Source organism: Arachis stenosperma, chromosome 1, assembly GCF_014773155.1.
Source record: "Arachis stenosperma cultivar V10309 chromosome 1, arast.V10309.gnm1.PFL2, whole genome shotgun sequence".
NCBI classification, from domain to species: Eukaryota; Viridiplantae; Streptophyta; class Magnoliopsida; order Fabales; family Fabaceae; genus Arachis; species Arachis stenosperma.
In genome coordinates, this window is record NC_080377.1 from 592,267 (window position 1) to 605,662 (window position 13,396).

General features: G+C 32.8%; 2 protein-coding genes across 2 annotated transcripts; one reads left to right on the forward strand and one right to left on the reverse strand.

Annotated features, from left to right (window-relative positions):
- The first annotated feature begins 4,573 nt into the window (after positions 1 to 4,573).
- On the forward strand, positions 4,574 to 5,185 carry LOC130964785 (uncharacterized). Its single transcript, XM_057889901.1, has 2 exons — positions 4,574 to 4,628; positions 4,794 to 5,185. Exons 1-2 carry the CDS (start codon positions 4,574 to 4,576, stop codon positions 5,183 to 5,185), a joined length of 447 nt encoding a protein of 148 aa, XP_057745884.1.
- A 1,757-nt stretch (positions 5,186 to 6,942) lies between these two features.
- On the reverse strand, positions 6,943 to 12,020 carry LOC130940645 (uncharacterized). The gene is made up of 11 exons (XM_057868852.1): positions 11,626 to 12,020; positions 11,197 to 11,375; positions 10,473 to 10,695; positions 10,198 to 10,339; positions 9,921 to 10,121; positions 9,584 to 9,715; positions 9,365 to 9,493; positions 8,404 to 8,816; positions 7,998 to 8,214; positions 7,705 to 7,895; positions 6,943 to 7,367 (listed from the first exon to the last, which is right to left on the reverse strand). The coding sequence occupies exons 1-11, from the start codon at positions 11,982 to 11,984 to the stop codon at positions 7,190 to 7,192; spliced, it is 2,364 nt and encodes a 787-aa protein (XP_057724835.1). The 5' UTR covers positions 11,985 to 12,020; the 3' UTR covers positions 6,943 to 7,189.
- Positions 12,021 to 13,396: the final 1,376 nt, after the last annotated feature.

A 13,396-nucleotide genomic window follows, 5' to 3' on the forward strand; every position in this document is an offset into this window, starting at 1 on the left:
ATCACTCGAGTGTTCCACTCTCCAACAATGGTCGTGTTATCAAAATTTCCACTTTTGTCGTTACAGTAAAATTCAATTTTCACTCATTGTAGAGGTGTACAATTGTACATGGGTCGAATCACACTGAGTTTGGTTTAATCTGGATCTGATCCGAAATATAGATCGGGCCTAATTTTTAGAACTTAATCCGATTTTAGACCCGATGAAACCTACACATTTTTTATTTGGGTGAAAACCGAGTAAAAATCGGGTGAAAATCGGGACTTTAGCATGTAAAAATCACTTAATCTCCAACTATTATTTCACAATTCACATAGTAAAATTCACTTAAAAAAATATACCAAGAACCAACACTTCTCTAAAATTAAACCATAACTATAATCAATAATAATATTATCTAATAATACTAAATATTTAAATCAATACAAATAACACAATATTATGCATTAGTCTAAAGTCTTATGCATTTTAAACATAAAACATTAACTTATAATCTTATAATGACTAATAACACAAAATATTAAGGTTTACAATATTTAAATTTCACATAAGAATAGCCATTATTCATTACTAATAACACAAAAAATTAATTGTGTATGATGACCGGGCCACCGGGTTGAGTTCGAGTGACCCGAGCTATGGCGCGGACCCGACCCGAAATAATGATAGGGTCTATTTTTGAGACCCTTACTCAACTCTAAACTCGATAAAATCACACTAAATTAATTTCTAAAATGTTTGGGACTGGACCGAGTTTTTGGACCGGGTCGAACCATGTACACTCCTAACTTATTGGATGATAGTTGCGAGACATTAGAATTTCAAAGGTTTTGATTATTTGAAAATAATTCGTATTTAACTATAGTTTCCCCTCTATGATTATCATGATATTGTCCATGGTGATGTGTTCAGTTAGAAATAATTTATTATTTATTGTAATGCACATATATTTGGTTGGGTTATTTAAAGTTGACTCCAATTTGTGTTACGATTCATTGTACAATTAAAGGTTTTAGGATTAGTAATTGGTTTGAATGTCGGTTATAATTAGAAAAAGTGAATGTTATAGTGCCTAAGATATGATGCTTAATTTATTAAAAAAGTTAAAGAAATAATATTTAATAAATTTTAAATATTTTATTTTTATTTTATACATTTTATTTTTTATTTATAAAAGTAAGTTAGTCAATTTAAACACCACAATAAAAAAAATACTATAGAATCCATCTTAGAAAAAATCAATTATCAAGAATTATCATGAAAATTATCATGATAATAATGAAGAGTGATTGACAACAATGGCTTGTAAGAATAACAATGGCAATGGCAGCCAACCGTTTGGAAATTGGTTTAGGGTTTGAACTTGAGAGATTGTGACAATGGCAGCCAATGCTTCTAATGGAGCAGCAAAGCAACCTCCTTAGCTATCTCCCTTGCGCTTCTCCAAGTTCTTTCAGGTCATCCCTCACATGACATTCTGTTATTCTGATTATTTTCTACTGTTTTTGTTACTTTGGATCCAGTCAATGAATTAGTAATCTACTATTGATGATCTCTCATAGAGTTCTGTATTTGCTTATACTCCCCTTCTCTTATAAATGAATCTTTGACGTTGGATCTGGTAAATGTTACTCCTTTGGTTTCAAAATAACTGTGAATTTGGATAATGTAACAAAGTATAATCTGTTTTGTAATCTAAGTTGGTAAGTAGACTTTATAATTTGAATCGGCACAGCATGCTATGCTATCAAATCTTGCAGAGAAAAAAAAATAGCATATCATACAATCTTATCCAAACCTTACCCTTCCCCTTAAGACTAATTATTTAAGCAAAATCAGACTAAAACTATCAAGTGATATTGTTAAAATTTTAAGGATGGTAAAATATGAAACTATTAAAGAAGATTTTATTTACCACATTAGTAATAATGACCAGAGTGTGATATTTACTAACCTTCAATTGCAGAAGCTGATATGATAAATATGCACAAGCATGTATGACAAATATGACCATGTAATATTATAGGCTGTTGACTAATAGTTCTAATGTTTCCTTTGTCTGTATAGACTTCCACCCATGAGTTTATCACTTCTAATATAGCTTGACTAATCTCCCTCCATCTTTTGTAACACTATACCATTAGTCTAATAGTTAGTAGACTCCTTTTATAAGGGGATAAACTCTAACAGTATATATTAGTTAGTTTTAACGGTGAAAGATTTGTGTTTTTATTCAAAATTACCTTCAAAAGCTAATTATATTCATGAGCTTAGTTAGGGGTTAAGCGTCAAAGTGACAAATGAGTGAATAAACAATGGCTTTGGAACCATGAATGTTAAGCGATGAACTCTTCAAATAAGCATATTTATCCAGGGCTAAGTTCAATATGGCAACAATTATCTTCTTTGCTTATAAGTAAAGAAACAAACTAGATGTATCAGAATGCAACACACAAAACCTTCTTTTGTTATCATTGTTTCATAGCAACTTATGAATTACCAAGTAAAGCATTCGCTTCATAATTATATAACCACCTGATTCTTCTCAATAGTTTCTTAAGTCATAAGTTATAAATAAATATTGCACAGGATGGAATGTATATACAAGAAGCAAGTTTTGAGACACCACTTTCAAAGATTTAATTAAGGTGAACCACAAAACCAATCCTTCATGTTATATAATGGTCTAACACCTACCTTCAAATAGAGGATTAATAGGTTCTGAAGGGAAAGTAATGCTTTGTGATAATCAGCTTTCATCTTCCAGATCAACAACCTGTTCTGTTTACAGATAATGAATCATTAGTTGAAGCTATTGTAAAGGCAGTGCTGAGGTTAGAGAACTAACTTATAACGAGTTTCGAAGTAAGTTTGTTTGGAACTCCTCACCTCGAGCTTGGCAACACAGGAAAACTCATCAAGTGATTAGAAGGATGATCTACATTCCACCCTCATCCAGTAAGCTATATTATTTAAGATTGTTGCTTAATATCGTACAAGGACCAACAAGCTATGCAGATATCCGAACTTACAATGGCGTTATCTACTCATCATTTTGAGATGCATGGTATGCACGTGGTTTGCTTGATGACGATTAGAGGTGGAAAAAGGCCAGGCGGCCTGCCAGGGCCTGCAGCCTGGCCTGTGTTTGGCCTGGTCTGACCTGACCTGTTATAAAATAGGTACAGGCCCAGGCTCTTTTAAAAGCATTAATACATTAATAGGCCAGGCCCAAGCTTACTAATTAGCTTTATAGGTCTGTCACGCCTGCCTGGGCCTGTTAAAATATAATTAAATATATAAAAATTTATTTATTATTAATAAAATTATGAGATATTTTAAATTTATTATATTTTATTATAAATATTTTTTTATATTTTAAATATGTTAGAAGTTTAAAATTTTTTATAAATATTAAATATATGACATATTACATATAACTATTTTTATTAAAAATAATTTTTTTAAATAATATTTTTATTTTTATAAAAAAAATTATCAGGCCTTTTAACAGGTTTCAGGCCAGGCTGAATAACAGGCCAGACCTAGTATTTTATAAAGAGCCTATAACAGGCTGCAGGACAGACTCAAGCCAATCAACTGTATGACAGGTCAGGCCTGTTAAGAGCAAAGCCTGGCCTGTTTCCACCCCTAATGACGATAGAGAATATATTGATACCATTCAAGAAGCAAGTCATTGGGGATCAGGTCATTATTTGAGAAGGTTGTTTACGACTCTATTGTAGTCTAACTCAATTGTGTGATCCGAAGTTGTTTGGAAAAAAACAACCATGCTATTAAGTGATGGAATTTTGCATGATCATAGAGTAATGTTTGGCTTATATGGTAAGAAAAAGATTGCAACGACTAACCTTTCAATTAAATTTGACATGTTTCAAATGTTGGCAACATGTTTCCCTGATATTTCTTTTATCTATCATATGTTTTCATCTCCAATACTAAATAATATCTTTACTTTGTCAAACATTTCAGATATGGTTTTCAATGATGAAGAATTGAAGGAACTAACTTTGATTGATATTGAGCTTGAACAATAATGGGAAAAGCCTGCGAGATTATCCTATCATGCCATTTTCATCACGAGATACCGACTACCTCAGACTGCAAAACAAATGATCTTTGATGAATTAAATTATGATCGTGTTGTATTAGAAGGCCAACACAATGACTGCCTCTCAAAATTAACTGCAGAGCAAAGGAGGGTCTATGATAAGATCATCAACGCTACAAAAAGTCAACATGGACATGTATTCTTTTTGCATGGCTATGGAGGTACAGGAAAAACTTTCCTTCGAAAAATTTTAGCTTTCGCAATAAGATCAAATGGACAAATAGTGTTAACTGTTGCATCTAGCGGCATTGCCTCTCTGTTGTTACCTGGAGGTCAGACTGCACATTTTAGCTTTGCCATACCATTAACTCTAGATGAGTTCTCTACTTGCAACATCAAACAAGGAAGTCCATTAGTAGAATTAATTGTAAAGGCTAAGCTAATTATTAGGGACAAGCTCCTATGATAAGCAAATTTTGCTTCGAGACATCGAATAAGACAATGAGAGATTTGATGAGGTTCAAGGGTGATCAGAATCTACAAGTTCCATTCGGAGGTAAAACAATTGTCTTCGGTGGGAATTTTAGAAAAATCTTGCCAATGATTCCAAAAAGAACAAGATAAGACATCATAAATGCATCTTTAAATTCCTCATACCTATGGCAACATTGTGAAATATTAAGGCTCACTGTAAATATGTGATTGCAATCTATGACTACAGATACTCATGTAGAAGATTTAAAGCAGTTTGCTAATTGGATTCTACAAGTTGAAAACGAAAAATCAGAAGGAACATCTGATGGATGCAGTATGATTAAAATACCGCATGAATTTCTTATCACTGATTATAATAATCTTATTCAAGGAATTGTTCAAGCAATATATTCTGATTACATTGCTAACATGGCTAATGAAAGCCACTTGAAAGGCCGAGCGATTTTAGTTCCTACAATTTATGTTGTAGATGAGCTGAATGATTACATGACTGCATTGAATAACAATGAATGCAAGATGTATGTGAGTTCCAATAAATGTGTTTTTGAAGGAGGTGTCAATGCAATTGAAGCCATGCATACACCAAGGTTTTTAGCAACAATTAGTCAGGGTTTCTAAATCATGAGTTGAAGCTAAAGGTTGGTTGCTCTGTTATGCTTATTAGAAACATTAATCACTCGTCAAGGCTTTGTGATGGTATGCGGTTGATAATTACAAGACTTGGAGATAAAGTCATCGAGGCACAATTGTTAAATTCCAACAACTGTGTCGATAAGGTCTTCATTCCGAGAATGACGCTCACACCGTTAGATGTCAGGTTATCATTTAGATTCCAAAAGAGACAATTTTCTGTGATGCTCTCTTACGCAATGACAATAAACAAAAGTCAAAGATGGTCCTTGGAACACGTGAGATTACTACATAAAAAACCTGTTTTCATACATGGCCAACTTTATGTTGCCATCTCAAGAGTGAGAAATAAGAAAGGGTTAAAAATTCTAATTGCTCATGATGAAAACACAGACAAGACTGAGAATATTGTTGTTTACCCTAAAGTCTTTAGAAATATATAACAATGCGTTTAAGATTAGGTATTCTTTAAAACTTTTATGATTTATATATACATAAGGTTTTTCTCATAAAAAGCAATTTATTCCTTAGTTCACATTGCCGTGACTTTATTGTCGATCAGAATGCTACATTTCACCAACATTGTTTTCTTATTGCAATTTGTATCATCATGTATAATTCTCTTATATTTGGCTCAATCTTACAGATCCAGCAAGAACATCCGAATCTTCAATTTTAAATACTTAAAATCTTGTCACATGAGATATCAGATATCTTAACATCAACAAGGGATCAAGACTCATACTGCTCACTTTAGTAATCTTAGTCTAACTCTTTATTTGTATCTCTATTACCTCAAACTTATGTCCTTTTCATATCTTTTGACGGTTAGAATTCCATTTCAATTGTTAGTACATATTAGTTATTAATTCATAGCTAATATTTCTATATTTTCTACAAATCAAACCTTAGTCAATCACAATCATCAAAATACATGCCATTTATTTTTACTATATTATTCATATCATCAAAACATTTCTCAAGGATAAAAGAATAATATCAACTTCCTCACCCATCTCTTTTTCTTTATATAATTGCTGCATGCACAAGACGGGATTTGAAACTCCCGACACTTACTTAAGCAGACTAGTAAACTAATCATTAGATTAACCCAACTTAGTTTGGTACTTTTCTTTAAATATTTCAAAATTTAATCATTTTTAATAATTTTAATATTAAAACATCTTTTTAATAATTAAATCTTTCTAGTAGTTTTTTAAATTGTATATTTTTTATTATTATACTTTTTTTTTCATTTTTTATAGAACAAAATAAAAATAAATTAAATTTTTATAATTTATTATTTCTTATAATTAATTTATTATTAAATAAAATATAAAAATACTAATTTTTATCTTTTTATTTTTTATATCTGATTTTATCATATCGTTGTAAGTTGTAACCAAACGGAACCAACAAGCCAAAATACATACAGAAAGTTAAGCTTATATAATCCACAAGAGAGAATTCTGCGTGTCACTACTGAAGTAGTAGAAAGAAAGCGGTCCATAGACAAAATCAGGTTCCCTGCAATGTATTTGACCTACAATAATTTAATATTTCAAACTTTTCAAAGATGTCTATTGTCATTCACCATTCACCAATCACCGATATCATTATCAAAGATATGAAAATAACCAATACGGAAAAAGAAAAGAAAAGAAAAGAAAAAGACATGTAAATAGCTAGACAACAAAAACGAGCAAGTCATAGAGCTATAGGATATGTAGTATGAAAAGGCCAAAGTCATGGATTAATGATACAAGAGATAACTATGCTATTATTCATTGTCGTCAAGACATATAAGAATTATTACATGTTGGTTATGAAACAATAAACCAGTGACATTTACAGGCAATAAACTTTCAAATTGTTGCATGAAAGTCGCTTTCTCCATTGGATTTGGAAATTGGAAGGCAAATGTTTCACCAGCTGAACTTCTCATTGGAGGTTGATTTTGCCATTTCTCTTTTTTAATATCAGTTGGCATATCTAAGAATCCATCATTTTGATAAGAAATGCAGCCTCTAATGCTGACTCCTTAGACTGCAAATAACGGTTTTCCTCCACTAAATCTGTGGTCAAATTCAGTAATATTGGCCGCTTCGGATCATATATAGTATGATCACGAACTCGTGCAACCCATTTTGCAGCTTCCCATACACCAAATCTGGATCACGGAAGCACAAAATCAGAGGTGCATTAGTTTAGTATGGTCAGTTTGTCTGACTTTTTTACTACATTCAAATAAAGAATAAAAATGTACAGATAATCTAAGGAAATAAGGGTACAGTGAGTTTTTGACAGTGCAAGAAAAGTTCTATTATGTGGAATCCTTCTGTTGTTTAAATTTTATTTTTCAAGGAGAGGAACATTTGAGAAATGCCTAGCATGGAAACACATCTGATTTCATTGTTCCACTTTCTCTCTTATTTCTTAACACTTCAACACAAGTCAACCAATTAAGAAACAGGGATACCAACTGATGCAAAGGCATCAGAACTAACCTTGTATTGAAAGACGAGTTTACTAACACAGCTGGATAAAGAACATCCTTTTGAATATTATCATATGGAGAGTAGTCTCGAATTGCAAGAAAATCGTTAGGGTCCCCAGGGTAGCCAAACTCTTCATAATCAGCCGCTATAAGTGGTAGGACAGGATACAGAAGAGTGTTGGTAGGATCTAAAAATGGAACCTAAAGCACAAACAAGGAATAAGAAATTGAGTATTTGAATTAATGTTTTAAACTAGAGCAAGAAAATGTAAAATCCCAAAGAGGCTCAAAATACTTGGAAACCTTTAAGACTGCAGCACGGAATAAATCTGGATGTTGATTAATGGCAGAAGCAACCAAGAGTCCTCCGGCGCTATATCCCCAACCTGCCAATTTATTTTCATCCACAATATCTGTTTCAATGAGGAACTTGGCACAGGAAATATAATCATTGATTGAATTGTGTTTCTTTGTACGTCTCCCTTCATGATGCCATTTTTTACCATGACCACCGCCACCTCTGAAACAGAACAGCCAAAATGTTCATAGGTCAGAGATTTGAGACTTGAAAAGATAAAATTATTGCAAAAATTTGCAGTAACTTGGAAATAAATAAGAGACTACATGCATGAGTACGACAAAAGAATAGTATCCATACGAAAATGCATTGAGCACACAGTGGCCAAAGCATTTGTAGCTTACTGCTTACCTGACATCAGCATATGCAACAACCCAACCTCGATCTAGGAGGCTTTTTAGTTCACTGCGCCACCTTTTATCAAGTAACTCACCATAAGTTCCATGTCCATGCAATATCCCAGGTGTTTTATCCTCTGGCTTATTACTACGAGAAAAAACAATAGTCAAAGGAACCTTCACCCCATCAGCTGAAGGGACATCAAATTGTTCACAGGCATAAAATTCAGACAATTCATTCCATGACTGGCTATCTTCCAACTTTGAATTCACAGGACCGGAACATTTTGAATTTGCATTGTCTAGGGTGACACTTGCAGAATTTGCTCCATAAAGTATTCGTGTTCTTTCATGAAGCATATTTTGCTGCTGAATAATGTTCCACCTACCAGTTGTCAGCTCATAATCAACCACAGCATCTGGCATCTGCAAGAAACTCATGGTGAACTTAATGGAATTTTGGGATAGACCTTTGTTCCAAGTAGAGAGTGAACAAAAATGATCTCTCCAGAGGAAGTAATATATGAAAGGAGTATTTTGCAATCATGCCATATATAACAACAGCAAGCACACCAGAAATTGGAACAAAGCATCAGCTAAAAAGGAGGAAAGTAGCTCAGAAATAGTTAGAAAGCCAAAACCAATGGTACCAGACACACTGGCAAAATACATCATCACATATTCACTCAGTTTTATTTTCAATATCTTGCAGAATACTTGAGCGAAATCAATCAAAACAACTTAGTTCGAAACCAGTTTCCAGTTCATGCTCTCAAACTTTCCTTGAGTTCATGTTTAATGGGATTGGTGAATACTGAGAGTCATTTGAAAAGATATGTTATGAAGGTAAATAGATCAAAGAAACATAAAGAGACAACATCTTCAGAAACTTTTGAGAAGGGAAGACGGCAAACATTCTATGTAGTCAACACTATCTAGAAGACAAAAACTTAGTAGTACTTGTATTTACATACCACAGGTGACGATATTATAAACCGCATGACTGACGAGTAGAAGTCATAATTTGGTCCAGGGGAAATTTGGCAAACATGTTTTGGAAGAGACAAGTACCGTATATCCAACTTCCTGAGTTTAACTGCCCCCTAAGACAAAAATAAGATTGTCCGTACAAATAGTTCAATAAGATAAAATTCATAATCAAGAGATTGATATAGCAAATTCTCTTTGATTACCTTCCCAGTTGACAGTGGCAGTTTAACCGAACAAAGTCGAAAATTACAACCTTCCCTTAAAATCAGTGCTAAGTATTTGTCACTAAAATCAACATCCTCAACAATCAAATCTTCATCATTGAGAAATACCTCCTGCAGTTTATGAGGCAGTGGTATAACATGCAAGGTAAGTCTGATATTCAGAGGCAAGTGAAATGAGAAAACATAACTAGTTATTGTAAACATAGCATATCTCAACGTCTGAAATAAACACGTCCAAATTATCGTGTAATAGCATAACAGTGATAAACATGAAACCACCAACTAATTAAGAGAAAAAGGTAATGTCCTAAACTACCTCCCATTTTCTTGGATTTGATGGATCATTCACTGGACTACAGAGAAGATAATGATAATCAATTGATTGCCCAGCTCTTGGAGCATCTGTAAATAAATAAAGGTAACCTTGGTGATGCTCAATTATGCAATGAGCTAGAGAAGGGCACTCCCAAACTAGTTTCAAGCCGGATAATGGATCAGCTGCATTTATCAGAAAGACCTAAAAAATTGTTACAAATTCCCATACAGTAAGAAGGATCTTCACTTGACAAAGTTTTACAGAGAAGATCTTTTACCTTTGAAGAAGTGGTAGTGAATGTATTTACAGTCACAAATCTGAAGTCTTTTGTGCTGCGTATATTAATGTGAACATTTTCATCTGATTCTTCCAAAAGCAAAGCATCATCATCAGTTGATCCAATCAGACTGCAGTAGATCCTACGGTGTTAAGCAGGCAGATAGGATCAATGAATACTATACATGGATCCGAAAGCTAATAATCGTAACCATAAAATAGCATAACTAAGGCAACCAAGGCACTAATTAAACAAGAAATTCACAGTTCACCCACCGATATGGCCTTTTCTTCTGATCTGTTACAACGTAAAGCAATGCCTGACCATCTTTGGCCCATGCCAAGTTTGAAACCCGATCTACCTGAGGCTTACTACACAAGGAACCCGAGTTCAAATTTCTCACAGACAACTTAAAGTAGTCATTGTCTTTATCATACATGGTGTAAGCAATAAACTGATGGTTCGGCGAAACTTCAGACAATTCCTCATAAGCGAAACCTAAATAATAAAAGAGAAGGAAAACCATTTTAAGCATTCTAGAATAAATCTATTCACTTGCAAGTTGCAAGAGAATCATATATTCATTTCTTTTCTCTAACTAGCACAGAGCATCTACCCCTTTTCATAATCTAATACATAACCCACTCTTATCTGAAATATGATTTCTTTTCTTCTTTTTCTATAATTACAACAACCCTGCCACCTTTCATTCATTGATCTTTCTTTAGTTTCCAACAGGAATGGCATGGCATTATGGTAACTTCACCAACAGAGACAGTTGAAACTAGCCCTTTCCACTAAATTCAATCCTGCTTAGCACATTTCATATAAAATAGGTCTCACTAACAAGTGTCCTAAAAAGCTAGCTAAGATTACCAAAAGGAAAAATTTTATATTTCCAATGCGTCGAATGTATAAAAAGATTCAAAATAGTTTCCACTATTACTACGGCACTTCTTATCTAAATCCATATAGTATGTTTAAATATAATAAAATGACCTCCAAATCTCTCTGCTTCTTGGTTGTAATCAATAAGCTTTTGTTCAATTCTCTTGCCAGAGGCAAAATCAAACCCAGCAGGAGGATACTTATGCGAAATGAACTCGTCATTCAAGCTGGCCAACCTTCTGCACAGCACAGGGTACTGTTTCCCTTCCTCAACACGACGATAGTACAACCTGCAACAACTCCTCAAAATTAAACCAAAACAAGAATAAACTACCGATTTAGTCCCCAAAAAGAAAGAAATACACGGATAATCATCCGAATATGAACAACCTTCGACAAAATGGCCTTTTCTACTGCTTAGATTTTGGGCTATTTTTGTCAAATTTCGGTTACTTGTTTTAGGAGCTAAATTATTTAAGTCATAATCTTTCTAATACGGTAATGGTGGTTTACACTGATGTAAGTTACTAGGTTACGAACCAAGGGCCCCATCGTAGAGGGGGAGTGGAGAGGTCGAAGGGAATTCGCGAAGCCATCTCAAACTGCAGCTTGTTCTGAAGTTTCTCGGAGTCGGACATGACGGCTTCGGTGTACTTCTCCTCTTGCTCCATGCAAACATCCATGTGCCTCATCGCAACCTTGTCGTTCAGGTTCGACATCCAGCTGTATGGGTCCTCCCACGTGATGCCGTGGAAGCTGAACTTCTGCGGCTTCTTTGGAGGCTTCGGAGGGGTTGGCGGTGACGGTGCCGTGGCTGGCTTCGGTGACCTGTACCTGCGGAGGAGGAAGACAAGGTTCTCGCGTCGAGCGACGGCGGCGAAACGGAAGAGGTGGCGCATGGTTGGTCCTGGAGTGGACGGGAAGGGTTTTTGCTGGTTTTTCTTTGTTGGACATGGAAGGGTTTTAGCTTAAAAATGTGTTTTCGACAAATAAATAAATAAATATAAAATATATTACCATTCCTATTTTTAATAATTTTTTTAGATTTTACAGGTTTTTTTATTTAAATTAAATAAATATAAAATTTACAAAATTACATAAAATACAGTATAATTATCTCAATACATAATAAATACATAATAAATACATAGTCACATTTGGATTACTAAAAAATTTTAAAAATTAAACACATTTCGAATTTTGAAACTCAATCTATATCAAAAAAGTTAAATGAGATCTTATTTTATGTTTCTCTTTTCTCCTTTTCTTTTTAATTTGTTCTTTGTCGGTAATCATATATAAAACAAGGAAAAGTATATATAAACAATGAGAATATTAAATAATGTGAACAATGAATATATCGAATGTTCAATTTAATAGATATACAGATGATTATGTTCATTATTTTTAATTAGATGGTTATTTTTTATTCAATTTACTTATACACAATTAACAATAGCTGTATATTCAATTCACCACTAAATATGCAGATTCTAATATTAAGACTTAAAAAATAATTTAGGAGTAGAATATTTTTTATTTTATTAAGTCAATTCTAAAATTTATTATTTATATTATTTATAAAAATTATTATCTATTTAATAAAACTCATAAAATAAATCTACTTGTCTCATTTAATGAGAAAAAAAAATGTTATATACATTATTTTTAGGAGTATTTACAATACTTATATCTTAAACTACTTACGCCATTTGTCATTTCATTGTTACTTAGTCAATCGATAACTACGGTAGGCATATCATCTATAGCTATAGTAGAATTTTTCTTATCTTTATATATATTGGTCTAATGGACTTTTTAGTTTTAATATTAAAAATGATTGAATAAAAGATTAAAAAATATCTTAATACTATAAAAAATAGTAAAAACATTATTTCTCTCTGCTTAATTAAAGGAAGAATGACTATTTCTGAATCAAGAGTTATAAGTTGATTTGGTTAGATTGTTTTAAAGGAGAGTGAATCCTATCTAATAAAAAAAAATTAGATGCTATCTAATATTTAATCTAACATTTTATTATTATTTTTCCTATTTAATTTTGGTTCTACTTAAAAAATTAAAAATAAAAAATCACATCTTATTCTCTTTAAGTATTTTTTTTTTTTTTTTTTTTACATGAGAAGACCCATTTCCATTTTAAAGTACCAAAGCGCGGAAGTGATAGTGAGTACAAATCAAAAACTACTTGATTTTCTTTGTATACCCAATGAAGGGCAAGGTCCAATTTTTTGGGAATACTTTATCATTTATCAACATGTCAATGTAAATTAATACTAAAAAAACACAAAGG